The 15,534-nt window shown below is 39.4% G+C and overlaps 1 protein-coding gene across 1 annotated transcript in view; it reads left to right on the plus strand.

The window, feature by feature from the left end:
- LOC105922684 (protocadherin Fat 3) overlaps nt 1-15,534 on the plus strand; it is a 160,314-nt gene that overhangs the window by 51,985 nt on the left and 92,795 nt on the right. Inside the window, exons 14-26 of the mRNA XM_036143069.1 lie at nt 682-957; nt 2,750-2,960; nt 3,082-3,296; nt 3,494-3,652; nt 5,289-5,410; nt 5,533-5,715; nt 5,807-5,921; nt 6,049-6,318; nt 7,310-7,660; nt 10,942-11,115; nt 11,222-11,752; nt 14,641-15,005; nt 15,261-15,414. Of these exons, the coding sequence (XP_035998962.1) occupies nt 682-957; nt 2,750-2,960; nt 3,082-3,296; nt 3,494-3,652; nt 5,289-5,410; nt 5,533-5,715; nt 5,807-5,921; nt 6,049-6,318; nt 7,310-7,660; nt 10,942-11,115; nt 11,222-11,752; nt 14,641-15,005; nt 15,261-15,414 (3,126 nt within the window). The remainder of the gene's footprint in view (nt 1-681; nt 958-2,749; nt 2,961-3,081; nt 3,297-3,493; nt 3,653-5,288; nt 5,411-5,532; nt 5,716-5,806; nt 5,922-6,048; nt 6,319-7,309; nt 7,661-10,941; nt 11,116-11,221; nt 11,753-14,640; nt 15,006-15,260; nt 15,415-15,534) is intronic.

Here is a 15,534-nt window from a genome sequence, read left to right on the forward strand (position 1 = left end):
ACGCTACATTATAATGCTCCACAACTCTAGGCCTGGTATGCCTCGCGTGTTTCTTGGCGTTCAGAATGTGTTACTAACGTTATCAAACGAACTGCAGAGGACTAAGATCAGTTTACACATGTGAACTCAGGCATCAGTGTGAAAAGTATTGAATACTAATGCATGCATCACAGATAAAAAAAAAAAAAAAAGATTTTTGTTGGTCTGGTCACATATAATCAAAATTAAATACATTATTCTATGGGGTTATAATGTGACTAAATATAACATAATTCAAGGGGTATGAACACTCCCTTGAAGGCACTCCATGTGTTCTTGTCTTTGGCACTCCCAATGCTGAAGTTTTCTTGGCTGGCCTACTGTGTTTTTGTTCTAAAGGAAATAACTGATAGCATTTTGACGGATCTTGAATCAGATTATTATATGTTTAAGAAATACTGTACCCAATCCCGTACCTGAAAAATGTCCCACAGATTATGCTTTAATCTTTTATATTTAATTTACAAATAGCAAATATAATTTTGATAGGTTCTCCTCTCTGAAAATGAAAAGATGATACTGGAAAGCACCCTATTCAAATACTCATCAGCAAGACAAATTCGATATATTAAATACACCCTCCCAATTTCCACTTTACTTGCTGACTTTGCGTATTCCCTTGTCTGCCTCTTCATTGCTCAGGTATTCATACGAGTACAAGACAGCAACGACAACCCTCCGGTCTTTTCACAGCCAACTTATGATGTCAGTGTTTCTGAGGATGCGCCATCCGACTTTGAGCTGCTGCGGCTCAGGGCGTCGGACATGGACGAGCGCGCCCGTTTGAGCTTTTCTATCCACGGCAGCGTCGACCCCGCGAGTATGAGACTGTTCAGGGTCAACCCTGGCACAGGGGTTGTTTACACCGCGGACAGACTGGACTATGAGTCCAGAACTCAGCACATCCTTACTATTATGGTAAGAATAAATATATATATATATAGGTGCACTTCACATTATCCAGCCTCCACCACAGATTAGTTTTATTAAAACCTAAATAGGTAAACCAAATCAAACAAACATTTATAATAGCTCAACTAACATAATGGTTTCTCTAAATAAACCCAAAATTTTAAATGACTATTACAGTCTCAATATTATTCATCTTGATGGTCATTTTTAGCACTTAGTAGAGCATTCTTTTGCTGTTATGACCTGGTGCAGATGTGATACATACCCAGATGCCAATTTCTGAGGAATCGTATCCCCGCACCCTCGGCCCTTTTCACGGGCAAAGATCTCCAGTTAATCAATATGCTGGGATTTGCATGCTGCAACCATCTGTCTCATATTCCACAAGAAATTTTCAATACACTTGAAGTCAAATAACAATCATGGTTGTGGCATTATCTATGACCCTTTGATCACTTCTTTATCACTTTGAGATTTGCTTGGAATAATTTTCCTTTTTGATGATAATATCCAAGCTTTAGGTTCCCCATGGGTTGCATGGCATTTTCTCCCAGCATTTGCTTATATTGGATTGAATTCATCTTGGTTTTCAGACGCTAAAGGTTTTCAGTGACAGAGATAGCAAATCATCCTCAAAGCAACACTGAACCACTGCCATGCTTCAGCGTGAGCATGGCATTCTTTTCAGCATGTTTCATTCTGCTTTCAGATACACAAGCCTGGCAAATTTCTATTTGACTCAGTGCTTCAAGAAGCTGCTGTAATCCAAAACCTCTTTCTTTGTAAAGTTGTAAGCAAATGAGAACTTACCTTTCTTGTGTTTTTGGTGTATGTCTTGGAGTTCAGGCGTTGCACCCTTAATTGTTTTTCCTACCTTACCATGAAACTATGCTTCCAGCTGTACCTCTAGGAACATTAAGGCATTTAGAATAATTTCTAAATGCCTTATATATATATATATATATATATATATATATATATATATATATATATATATATATATATATATATATATATATATATAATTTTTATTTTCTTACTTCTCTTGACTAAGCCATATTTCTAACCTGCAATGAAATGTTAGCATTAACAGTCTGGGTGTTTGAGGTGTTTTTCTCAAGCACACCTGATGCCACTAATGAAGCCATTGATTGGTTGTGTCTAAATGAGACGACTCCTGGGTTACAAATGTGTGCTCTTAATCAAGGATTTTATTCATGGGGGTTCGATCATTTTGGGAGTGCAGCAGTCAATAAAAGGGGGACTTGATGTTTAACTTGGATATGATCCTTGTAGTTCTGTCTATCCATTCATCCGTTGTCTTTACCCACTTATCCATGCAGGGTTGTGGTGTGTGTGTATGTTTTTGTGTGTGTGGGTGGGGGGGTCATTAGGAGACGCGCAGGGAACACCCTGGAAAGGTCACCAGTCGATCACAGGACAAACAGCCATGCACGCACAGACTCACACCCAAGGTCAATTTAGACGGACCAATTAACCTAACAGTCATGGCTTTGGACTGCGGGAGGAAGCCGGAGAATCCTTGTAGTTCTAATTTTATTTTACTATTTGTAACTGGTGGTTTAGTGCAGACATCTGAACGATTTTGAATAATTTTAGGTGTGATTTTCAAGAAACCTGGCTTTTGCAGTCCACCTGTTTCTGCATGTTTTTCTGTGCTCTTTATGAAATTATGCTTCTTTTTGACATCTGCGATAGCTTTGAAAAAAAAAAACATTGTTTATGTATTGCCTCCAACAGTTATTTCTATACTGATCTGTCCTTTTTCCACCTCCAGGTTAAGGATCAGGAGTTTCCATTTAACCGTGACCTGGCTCGAATCCTTGTAGCGGTGGAGGATACTAATGACAACGTCCCGTACTTTCCAAACACCGTTTACGATGCTGTAGCCTATGAGACTTTTCCTGTAGGTACTTCAGTGGTGAAGGTCACAGCACTTGACAAAGACAATGGAATTAATGGACAACTCACATATACTATTGAAGCAGGTATATTTTGACATTTTTCTCTCTATTGCTTTTTTTTTTTACTATATTTGAATCAATATGTATTTGTAATTTGAAATTTGGATCATTATTAATCATAAAGTCTACAATCTTCCAAATGCAGGAAACACAGGGGGTGTGTTTGCTGTAAATGATACCACAGGCCTTATCTTCATTGCAAAGGACCTGGACGTCACCTCTGTGGGCTTCTACACCCTAACTGTGCGGGCCATGGACAGCGGCTTTCCTCCATTAATGGCCACAGCTTCAGTCCGAATTTCCATGATGCTCTCCGACTTCTCCAAACCTAAATTTGCTCAAAAGGAGTATCAGGCTGAGGTGAAGAGAGAACAAATGGGTTCATGGGCGAAGGGGCTCAAGGGAGGGATAGATTAAATAAAGATTGTCCTCAAGCCGGTAGGCAAGCATGGATGGTAAATGACTTGATTGATATGTGGGAGGTAAATACCTTAATGAAACGATGCACTTCGTTTACCAAGGTGTCTAAAATGTATCACTGATGTCTGTTTCTGCAGATAATGGAGAACAGCAAAGTAGGAACATATGTGACCACAGTCAAAGCTCTGAGTCGCTCACCACTAATCTATGACATCATCAGAGGCAACGAGGAGCGCTGCTTCTTTATTAACCATCACACCGGCGTAATTACAACTCGTAAACCGCTTGACTTTGAGGTTTGTTAATGTTTGAATGTATTTGAGTTGTTGTTTTTTTTTCATTTACACAATCTAGGAGAAGTTTCATGTTGCACCAACATCCAAATTAATTGAGAACCTTTAAACAGAAGTAGTTCTGACAGCAAAAAACACTTTCAAACAAAGTAGACAGCTACTCTCCTCCCAAAAATAACTTCTTGAAACTTGACAGATTTCCTACCATTATGTTCAATATTTGCTCATGCTATAATAGATGCTTATATATATAAGGATTTAAAAGCTAATACTAATAATAGCTAAGATTTCTATTGTGACTTGCGAGAAACACAAGATGCTTTACAAAAAATGAATGACTAAGTACAAAGGGTCCAGCTGAAAACCTTATTAGAGATGTCTCAAGTGTTTCTTGAAAGAGGTCAGTGAAGAATGTGTTTTTATGTATGATGGATGTCTGACTGGTACCCAGGGAGTGGTTTGGAGGTAAGAATAATAATATTGGCTGCCAAAGGTTTATGATAGTTTGGGTGTAATGTTTTGGCCTACTTTAACCTGCCCATGGCTTTCTTGGAAATTCCAAACTGCTCCCCATTGCAGTAATCCAACTGTGTAGTAACAAGGGCATGGATCAGTGTCTCTGCTCCAGAGGCAGTTAGAGATATCTGGAGTTGCAAAGTTCTTAAGTTGTGAAAATGCTGCCTTAGAGACAGATTTAATATTGGCTAGAAATGAAAGTGTAGAGTCTAGAACCCAGGGTTGTAAACAACTGGATGGTGACATGGGGCTTGGAGTTCTGTTTTGGCACTTTGGTCAGCTGCGCTGTTCTTGGCTTGCTTTTTGTTGCTGTTGAGCTTGAGTAGGTTAGACTACATCCTTATTTGTATTTAATATAAGCAGTTGGCAAATTATTACAGATGAGGTGGGTGAAAGGTTTAGTACTGGAAACACAGTTTTGTGTTGTCAGCATAGATCAGGATGCAGAAACCAGCTGATGATCCGACCAAGGGGAAAGATACAGAAGGAACAGAAGGGGACTGAGAAAAAGACCTTGAGGGACACCATGGTGATTACATTTATACGATTCTTAGAGAACTATACTTTAAAAATAATTTGAATACAAAAGAACAAAAGACAGAGAAGAACATATAAAAGGCAAGTCAATTGAAAGTGATGCCATCTCTGTTACCACCAGAATTTTGCAGATAGATTTATGGATGGATAGCCAGGTTTTATGAATTTTGCACTTCTTGCAATTCCTGAATTTGTAGTGTGTCCTAAACATTGAAAATAATGATCAAAGTGGTCAATATTACTATACTATCATATTGATCACTGCCCTACCTACTTATTGTCCAACAAAGACTTCCAAAAAAATATTCTGCCTGTACTGTGCTATAGGCCTTTAGGTCATTCTTTACAAAATAGATCAGAAAGTTATTTATTTTAAACAGGTATTAACTAAAGATGCATCAGTTTCCTCCAGAAAAAAAATCCACACGAGGAGCCTCCTGAAAAGTAGAAACAAAATTAAAACATACACTATTTTTAAATTATCTACCAAAACGTCATGAGGATGTATACCTCGTATTAATTGTTTTGGTTGACAGGCCAATTGAACGCCAACATCTATGATGATTGAATATCTTTGTTCTGGCAGCAAATAGCATCGTTCTTTCTGATGGTGCGTGTCCTGAGTATGGCAGGACTGGAGGCCAGCACCAGCGTCGTCATCCAAGTGGTGGATGTCAATGATTGTTCACCTGAATTTCAGCAAATCAGGTATCAAAGCCGGTTAAAATTGACAAACTAGTGTACTCTGGTAAGGATAACATTGTTTTTACAGAGAGATTGAAGGAGGCCATTTCTCCTTTTTTAGCATTGTCCCTTTTATCACTTAACAGGTATATGGGCACAGTTAGTGAAGCTGCTCCAGTCAACAGTGTTGTCCTGGGAGAGGACAATAACCCCTTGGTTATCCAGGCCACAGATAAGGATCGCAATCACAATGCCCTGTTAGTGTTCCATATCATAGAAGAGACTGCTCGTATGTATTTCAGTGTGGACTCTGGAACAGGATCTATTCGGTAAATGCAAAAGCAATTTAGAAATCAGACCATTTAGCTGACTACTGATCTGATTCAACAATTTCTTAAAGATCGTGTTGTAAAATTTCAGAACCATCGCCAGTTTGGACTACGAAACCTATCCCGAGTTCAACTTTCGGGTTCACGTTGAAGACAGTGGTCAACCATCTAAGAGTGCAGACGCTCCGGCAGAGGTGACAATAAAGGCAAGTACTGTGTATCGCAAAGGAATTGGTTGTTGGTTTATTTAAAAAAAAAAAAAAAAACTATTCCTGCTATTTTATTTAAATGTTAACGTAGATGTTATTTTCCTCACCATACATCTTATCTTAGGTGATCAACATCAACGACTCACCCCCAAAGTTTTCTCAGGACATTTACGAGACAGTCCTTCTGCTGCCGACATATGTGGGAGTTGAAGTCCTCCGGGTTGAGGCTTTAGACCCTGATATGAGTACTGACCAAAAAAAATCTGTCACGCCCAAGCTAGCCTATTCCCTGTTGGACAACAGTGTGGAGTACTTTACAGTGCAGCGCTATACTGGAGTTGTGACTGTCACCAACCCGAACCTCAGCAAAGATCGTTATCGCTTCAGTGTAAAGGTAATTAATTACCTGTTGTTTATATTGGCAACAATTTTCTCAGGGAAGTCTGAACACGTGGTCCGCTAGAGAGCTCTTTTAGATTATATGAATTTAATGCCACTGTATGCTGCTGCTACAGAACTGACTCAAATGTAGTAGCTGTGATCGGATAAAAACACTATTTAATCTCATGTTGTGCTTACGCACACACTCTGCAATGGAGAAAATGGACTTACCTCTGCATTCAGAATGTTGACTGTAATTTTACCAAATTTCTGATTAACTATTATCTCTTATCTTGATTTGGGGGAACTTATGGACTGTGAGTAGAGCACTGAACCTACAGCCCAAGGTGATCATTAAGGAAGTGAACAAAATAGACAGAGGCTTAACCATAAGTAAAGAGCAGCTTTTTAACACACAAGGGTCCAATGCATGTCATTTTCATAGACTTCAAATTTAAATGTATACTTTTTCATTATCAGCCATTTCTGAAATACTACTCTGTGAAACAATTTCTTGTATCTTTTTGTTGTGAACATTTATTTAGAAATGTACAACTACATACAGTGGGAACAAAAACACCTAAAATCATTGTGTTTATACCAAGAAATATGCCAAAAAACAAACCTCTTTTCCTCAAGCCACCCTATAGGAAGCACAAAATAAAACAAAACATATACATTTATTTTTCTTTAAAAAAAAAATTCTGGTTCTCAAATTCTCAACAGTGTCTTGAATACTTATGACACATTTCCTTGTTCCATGCATGTACTGTCCTGCAGTGTCTTTTCAAAAGTCTACAAAACAGTTTCCAACGATTGATAGTTTTTTCTTCATGCAGCTGAAAATCCCTGCGGATGTAAATTGAATGTCTTGCCAGTGAGAGTATTACACTGCACAGAATATGTCGATGATGATTTATTGTTTGTTTCTCTTTTGTTAGTTAAAAAAGTCTTCTCCACTCACATGATTCTCCTTCCTCCAATAACACTGCTATATGATCTAGGTCTGGGATGGACGTTTTTCCAGCACTGCGTCCATCACGGTGCTCGTGAGAGAAGCAGTCGACAGCGGCCTTCTCTTCACCCGCCCCGTGTATTCGGCCTCCATCCCAGAGAACAAAGCCAATGTGACGTTAGTGACTGTTGTAAACACAGTCGGCCATCGCCTCAACGAGCCACTGAAGTACACTCTGCTAAACCCTGGTGGACGGTTCACCATCCGACCTACGTGTGGAGTGGTGCTCACCACCGGGGTGCCTTTTGACCGCGAGGAAATGGAAAGCTACGAGCTGGTGGTGGAAGTCAGCAGAGAAGATGAGATTCTAAGAGTGGCGAGGGTGACTGTGCAAGTACAGGTGGGCGTTGCATGACTTTGCTTTGTGCGTGTGCCTGTATTTAAAAATTATTGTAAAGAGGGGAAGATCACAAGTTACTTTGGTCAGTTCTGAGATTTTAAATATATTCATAAAAAATATAAAATTTTGGGTTTCTTGAGCGCAAGTAATGATCAAAGGCACCGTAAGGGTTTCAGCACAAGCTATCAGTGAGTGATTTGGAGCTTTTGAAGAGATACACGGCTTAAAAGGGATGTGTTGTGTTTCATTTGTAGCAAAAGACAGAATGAGATCACCATCACAGAAGGAAATGCACCACAGTAATCGTATTACTATTTAGAACAAAATGTAATCACTTTAATATGAAGGTTCTTTAATTTAACAATTAAAGAACGAAAGAATGTAGTTTTTTTTCTTATTCTTATTTTTTATTTCCTTTTTAGTATTTCAAGGTTGATTTCTATTAAACTTGAGGTATATTTACTTCTCTCCAAGAATAAACCTTCTCACTAATGTGCACTCTTCTACAGCTACTCAGTGACTCAGTCTGCAGCTTTGTCATTATGTTTCCATTAAAGTCCTGTCAAGATCTGAAGCTCTCTAGATTCCATTTCCATGTTGTTTTTGGCTTGTGTCTAATGTTAGATTTAATGCACTGTACAGTTGCAGCTCCAAAACACCCATCCATCAATCCATCCATTATCTACACTCGGTTATTCGTGCGAGGGTCGAGGGTCATTGGGGATTAGTCGGGATACACTCTGGACAGGTCGCCAGTAGCTTCCAAACTAATAACTGTACTTTTTAAATACTGTTTTGAACTGTGTTTGAGGATATGATAAAAGCAGGAGTTAAAAGACCATGAGTGATGTTAGCCATAGTGCCCTGCAGAAGTATTCGTACCTACGTTAACACGTATCCACCAAAATCCACTAAGATATGTTGTTAACGTATCTTAGTGGATTTTGGTGTGATATGCAAATATAAAGAATTGTGCAATTGTGCATTGTAGGGCAAAGGAGGGCTGCAGAATGGAACACTTATTAGTACTTATCCAATCCAATCCACTTTATTTATATAGCACAATTTTAACATACACATGGTTTCCAAAGTGCTATACAACAAAATAAAACACCCTAAATATATAACACAATAAAAGATGAAGTAGACAATAAAATGATAAAGGCAGTAAAATAAACTAAAATAAAGGGCACTTCCCGCACAGAATAAAAAATATGCATGTATGCACATAAAACTCGGCACACTATATGGTATCAAAAGCCAAGGAGAAGAGGTGGGTTTTAATAAGAGATTAAAAAACAGACAGAGAAGAGGCCTGTCTAATGTGCAGTGGCAATTTGTTCCAAAGTTTTTGAGCTGCAGTGGCAAATGCTTGATCCCCTCTGAGCTTAAGCCTAGCTGTAGGCCCCGTCAGGAGCAGCTGACCTGAGAGATCGACTAAGAGTATAGGGGTGCAGCAGCTCAGAAAGGTAGGGTGGGGCGAGGCCATTCAAGGCTTTATAAGCAAATAAAATTATTCTAAAATGAATCCTAAAATTGACGGGCAGCTAGTGGAGTGAAGCTAAATAGGTGAAATATGCTCATACTTCCTGGTGCCAGTTAAAAGACGTACAGCAGCACTGGTCTAAAGCAGTGGACCCAGTAACCCCCATGTAAAGTGTGTTACAGTAATCCAGTCGAGCTGACACAAAGGCATGGATTACTGTCTCAAAGTGCTGTTTCTGAAGGACTGGTTTTATTTTTGCCAGCTGCCTTAGCTGGAGTAAGCTGGATTTCACCACAGCTTTTATCTGGCTATCAGATTTAAGGTCAGTGTCCTCTTTCACCCCCATATTTTGCTCAATTGGCACACGATACTGTGCCAATTACGTATGCATCACAGCAAGAAGGTTCTCGGTTGGAATCCCAGAAATGGGACATGGTACGTTATGTATGTGCATATTTTCTCCATGCACGGTTCTCTATGGATGATCTGCCCCTAAATGATGTTATTACTGTTTGTGCTATTATTCTGGACGATATTGCCTCTTTTAAAACTAAATGCTGTAAAGCAGTTGCAGAGCCATGGCTCAATGATCAGACACAGATGCGTAGACGGACCTACGGGCGCGCCAGGAGAGGGTGAAAGAAGAACAAGCCTCACATTTCTTTAGAGATTCTGAGGAAGTTTGTGTCTAAGAACAGTGACAAGCCTCAAGGTCTTTTTAACCCACTGAAGTATCTCCTGAATCCCTGTGATTCATCTTACCTGCTTCCTTCTGTTTCACTTTCAGAAACATTTTTCAACTTTTTTAGTGATAAAGTGAATGCTGTCAGTTCCTAGCCCTCCAATTCCACCCCTGATCCCGCATAACCCCCATTTCTCCAGCTGCTTTAGACCAGTTTGGATTTGTCTCTATTTCCCAGTTGTCAGAGATTGGCAGGAAACTGAAGCCTTCATTTAGTCCAAGCGATGGTATTCATTTGAGACTTCTAAAGGAGATCTTTAGTGCTGTAGGTCCTTGTATTGTTAATTTAAAACATTTTAAATTTTAATTTCAACACCTCTTTTTCCTTAGGCTGATGTGTTCCAACCTCTTAAAAAGATCAAATTGGATCCTGATGTTCTACCAAACTTTTCTAAGTTGCCTTTTCTTTCTAAGGTTTATTTCCAACTTCAGGAGCACCTACAGCTACATAAGATTACTGACAAACTTCAGTCTGGTTTTAGAGCAGGTCACAGCACAGAAACATCACTTCTTAGAAGTTTTAATGATCTGCTTTTTAACTGGAGGCTAAGGAGATTCTGCCGTTTTAACCTTGCTTGATTTGACTGCTGCTTTTGACACAGTGGACCCTGATGTTTTATTATCACGTCTGGACCAGTCTGTTGGTGTTAGAGGCAGTTTTTAATTGGTTAGTGAAGTAGTCCAGTTTAGCTTGTATCATTTGAGGTTAGTTAGCAACATCAAACCTTATTTGCCTTATAATAGCATTGACGGGGTGTTACATGCTTTAGACTGGACTACTTAGGATTGATTTTAAGCTTTAATATATTATATTAAATGCTTAAGTGGCATCTCCTTATCTCCTTATCTAAGAGAACCTTTAAACACTTATTGGTCATTTTTTATGTTTCTTGTTTTCTTTTAAGTTTATAGATCCGTGAAGCACTTTAGTCATTTTGGGTGTGTAAAGTGTTCTGTAAATAAGGGTTGATGGACCAACTGACCAACCAACCTACTGACTGAACATTTTTTCTTTATATTATCACATTAATGTCATTTTGTTTTTTGATCTAGGTTGAAGACATGAATGACAACGCTCCAGAGTTTGTGAACCTGCCCTACTATGCAGCAGTGCAGGTGGAAGCAGAGCCAGAATCCGCCATCTTCAGGGTCTCCGCTGTTGATCGAGACTTTGACCTGAATGGAGAAGTAACGTACAGCATAAAGACACAGCACAAGAACTTTGAGGTAACTGAAAACTACAGGGACTTAAGTTTTAAATTTGGGGTAATCTTCATGACTAGAACTTGAAAATGAATGTGGTTCTAATTGTATCTTTTTTTATTTCTTGCAGGTGAATCCGATGACAGGAGAGCTGGTCTTAAAAAGAGCTTTTGAAGCAGACCTATCCAATGCAGAGTACAGGTTGATTATCATTGCGACTGATGCTGGATCCCCTCGACTGTCCAGCGAGGTGGAGCTGCCAGTTACAGTCGTAAACAAAGCCATGCCTGTGTTTGACAAGCCTTTCTACGGCGTAACAGTCAGAGAGGATGTGGAAGTGTCTACATCCGTTCTGGGCATCAATGCAAGCAGCCCAGAGGGCCAGGACATCATCTTCACCATCACGGACGGGGACCCCTCCTTTCAGTTTGACATCGGCTTCGATACGGGAATCATCAGCGTGAGATACCAGTTAGACTATGAGACCACGCAGTACTACCGCCTGACAGTGAAAGCTACAGATACCTTGACAGGGGCAAAGTCTGAAGTTGATGTAGACATCGTGGTACTGGATGTGAACGACAACCCACCACTTTTTCAGAACGCCTCGTACTCCGCTGTCCTGTCTGAGAACTCCATGATTGGAACATCTGTGCTACAGGTGGGTGGTTGAGAAAAATTCAGTTTTAGACTTAGGCTGATTAAAAGTATGGTGAATGGATAACAAATGGCTTGTTATTTAACTCTGGGAAGACACCTTTTCAGAAGCAAGACAGAAAAATTACCTCAAACCGAGGTCCTGCCAAATGAATATTTATGTATTAAATACTACTACTACACCTAGGACATACATACCTATTTAGTATAATAATTAACATAATTAAACCTCTCAGTGCAAATCCAGACTTTTACAGTAGATATATTACAGCAACAGAACAGCAGACATTCTACATCACTAGCGGTTTCAAACCGTCTGATGTGATATTCTGGTTCCTCTCACCTCCCTTAAATGTGACCTGGAGTTTGTTGGCTTTAACCATTTGATTTCACAAAGCCCAATTTACAATGACATGCTCATCAGGCTGGGATGTGGCCAAAGGATGTTGTGCTCTTCTATGGCGTTTGCATTCTCTGTTGCAACATTCTAGTGACACTGTGACGGTCTAAGGTCTGTAGCAACTTTTTGCAGAGAACAAGCCTCGCAAAGACTAGATGGTGTTAATTGATTACTAGGTGCCATCTTGGTTTCGTGTTGTTGAAGTGTGAAAAGCAAGATGAAGGGGACTGCCTGAATACAAATTGTGATTCATGGATCAGATCTTTCTTGTGCTTTTTGCAGGTAATCACATTGCAAGAAAACATATTATCATGTCTGGCATGGAATAACTGGGCACGTAAATTTGAAAGTTTAGAGAAGGCCAAAATAAGTTCACGTGTGAAGTTTGTAGAGCCTTTTCAGTGGATTCTGACTCTCATGTTGAGTAGTGCATGTCTTAGCAAAGGGGATAGTAATTAGGTCTAAATGCTTGTAAGATCTAACACCTTCACTACTAAAATCATGCAACACATGCCCTGTTAGTCAAATCAATAACAACTACATTTGTCTCTGTGTTTGAAACAAAATCTTATTTATCTTGTCTTAAGTTTTAATAAGTCTGGGATAGCTAAAGATGATTTTTCTTAATTTGGCTATTTATGGTATTTCTTTAGAGATGCACCAATCAGAATTTAGTGATTACTTTTCATGATTCTGGCCCCCTGACGGTGTCTCACTCTGCTCTCCTGATTAGTTCAGAGCAGCTGCACCTGCATTTCCCTCACATCACACAATTAGCCTCATTCTATACACCTGTTCACATACCTTTTGTGATCTGGGGCTCCACAGACACCTCTTGCCAGATTATCTGAAAGCCTTGCATGAGTAAGTGATTAGCGCTCCTCATTAGCTGCTTTGCTTCTGATCAAATTCAAGTCTTTGGATTTCCTTGTCTTGCCTTGCCCCTGTTGGACACTTAATCGGCTTTCTGTTTTTTCGGACATTGACCTGAACTGTTTCCTGACTGCAAACGTTGCCAAGCCCATCGGATCTGTGTGTCTTTTAGTCTCATGGCATAAGAAGCCTGCCTGCTTCTCAGACCAGATCCCTGCCTCGGCCTACCTGCCTGTAACCTCCTGCTGACACTTAACAGCTTTCCCTGACTCCTGCTGACTTCTGAGTTTTTGCCTGACTGTGCCAAGGCTTTATTATTTTTAATTAACCTTTTAAGTGCAACACCGTGTCTGGCTCGAAAAGCTGGTTCTCTGCCTTTAAGCCCATTACATTAATTTCTGATCTTCAGTTTTTGGAAAGCTTTGAACTTCCATTATCAATGTTTGCCAATCCAGATTTCTTTTTAACAAGTATAAATTAAGATAAAACAGCAACACTGAAAATATTATTAATACCTTCCTTCGTTAAATGGTCATTATTCATACAAGGCCCAGAACATCACATTTGCGAGAGCAAACAATATTTTACTATTATAAAACTAAAACTAAATTTCCTGAAGGTTTAAACAGCTTTCACATTTTGAATTGACTTTAGCATTTTATGTTAGTGATTAGCACAATGAACATGCTCAAAACAGCCGTCTCTGGGTGTTTTCTTTTGAGAAAAGAGATCTTTAGTTTAACTTAGATTTAACTTTGATTCCCAAAATGCACACCTATTACATAACAGGCTGAGGCTGAAAGCTCCCAAATAATAAAAACACAGTGCCTTGACTGAACTCTGTTTTCTCTTCCCTTTATCCGCTGAAAGTCTTGCTCCGTCTTACTCTCTGGCATCCTGAATGAACCAAAAACATGTCTTGTCTTGTCATGCCATGGAAGTTCCTTGAATTCTCTGTACAGATGAGTGTTGTAGCCATCAAGGCCTGTTGTCCCTTAGGATGGATTTACTTGTCTTCAGAAAAAAAGATTTCAAGATCAAGCTGGGGAAAAAAAAGTCAAGCAGTAAAATCAATTCTGGACACTGATCTCATTTCTTGATGCCATAGTGTTCTTTGACTGATATTTAAAAATTATTTATTAACCAATTTATTTATTAAGCAAAATTATCAGGGCTCTTTATGGCAATTCTGCCCCATGTTTATTACAATGTTTAGCCATTGTTTTCATCGTTCACATTATGAATGTTAAGCTGACATATTTGGTATTTTGAATAATAATTGCTACATAAATGTTTTTTTCTGGTTTTGACAGAAACTCTGCTGCTGTCTTTCTCATTCATTTTTATTCTTCTCTATTCACATTTTATTTCAGTACTTCCATTTTAAGATTTGTGTCTTTTGAAAGCGGACAGATACATCTTTAGCTCATATTTCTAAAGCTGGAAAACACACTCAGATAGAATCAATATAAATAGCTCAAAGGTATTTACGTAGGTATAGAGATGCGTTAAACCTGAGGGCCATCTACTTTTCTTCCCTTTTTTTCTGGTACCTTCTACATTCTGAATCCTGAATAATGCATACGGCGTTCCAAAATGTTCTGCTCCTCTCCCTGCAGGTCTTTGCGCCAGACCAGGACTCGGAGAACAACGGCGTAGTGACTTACCAGATCCTGTCTGACATCTACAACAGCACGGACTACTTCCAAATTGACAGCAGCAGGGGATTGGTATTCACATCACGCATGCTTGACTATGAGCTCATGCAGCGCCACAACTTCATTGTCAGGGCGACAGACAGTGGAGATCCTGCCCTCAGCACTGATGTTAGTGTCACTGTGGTTGTAACTGACACAAACGACAACCCCCCTAATTTCAGCCAAGCGGTGTACGAGGCTTTTGTCAGCGACCTGGCTCCCAGAGGGCACTTTGTGACTTGCCTACAGGCGTCAGATGCTGACATTTGTGATGCTCAGAGGCTGAGGTGAGAGCTAATGTTTTAGATGGCTATGTATTTTTAATGTAGAATTTGAATATAGAATATTTGATGTATAAAATAGGTTTTAATAATTTTTTCCTCACTTTATAATTAAACGAACAGCTCTTATTTTTTTTTAAATAAAATAAACAATACTCATCTTTTGTGCATCTTTTAGGCAGTTTTCCCACTTTATGTATCCAAAATCATTTCAGAGTCCGTACGCAAGATTATACTTGTATAGTCTGTTTTTTTCCTCAGGTATAGTATTCTCTCAGGCAATGAGAAAATGACTTTCATGATGGAACCAGATACAGGGGTGCTTCGTCTGTCTAACAAGAGGAGACAAGGCATGAAACTCTTCTATCAACTCAATGTGTCTGTGTCAGATGGAGTCTTCACCAATACTGCCCAGGTAAACCCGCTTACGATCTGGTCCTGTCAGTTTATTTGCCCTCTTTTAAAACCTCACCGAGCAATGATAGCGCGAGCCGGGTGACCTTTGTTAGGCTCAGTTGGAAATTACAGCAAACAT

Source organism: Fundulus heteroclitus, chromosome 11 (assembly GCF_011125445.2).
Source record: "Fundulus heteroclitus isolate FHET01 chromosome 11, MU-UCD_Fhet_4.1, whole genome shotgun sequence".
NCBI lineage: Eukaryota > Metazoa > Chordata > Actinopteri > Cyprinodontiformes > Fundulidae > Fundulus > Fundulus heteroclitus.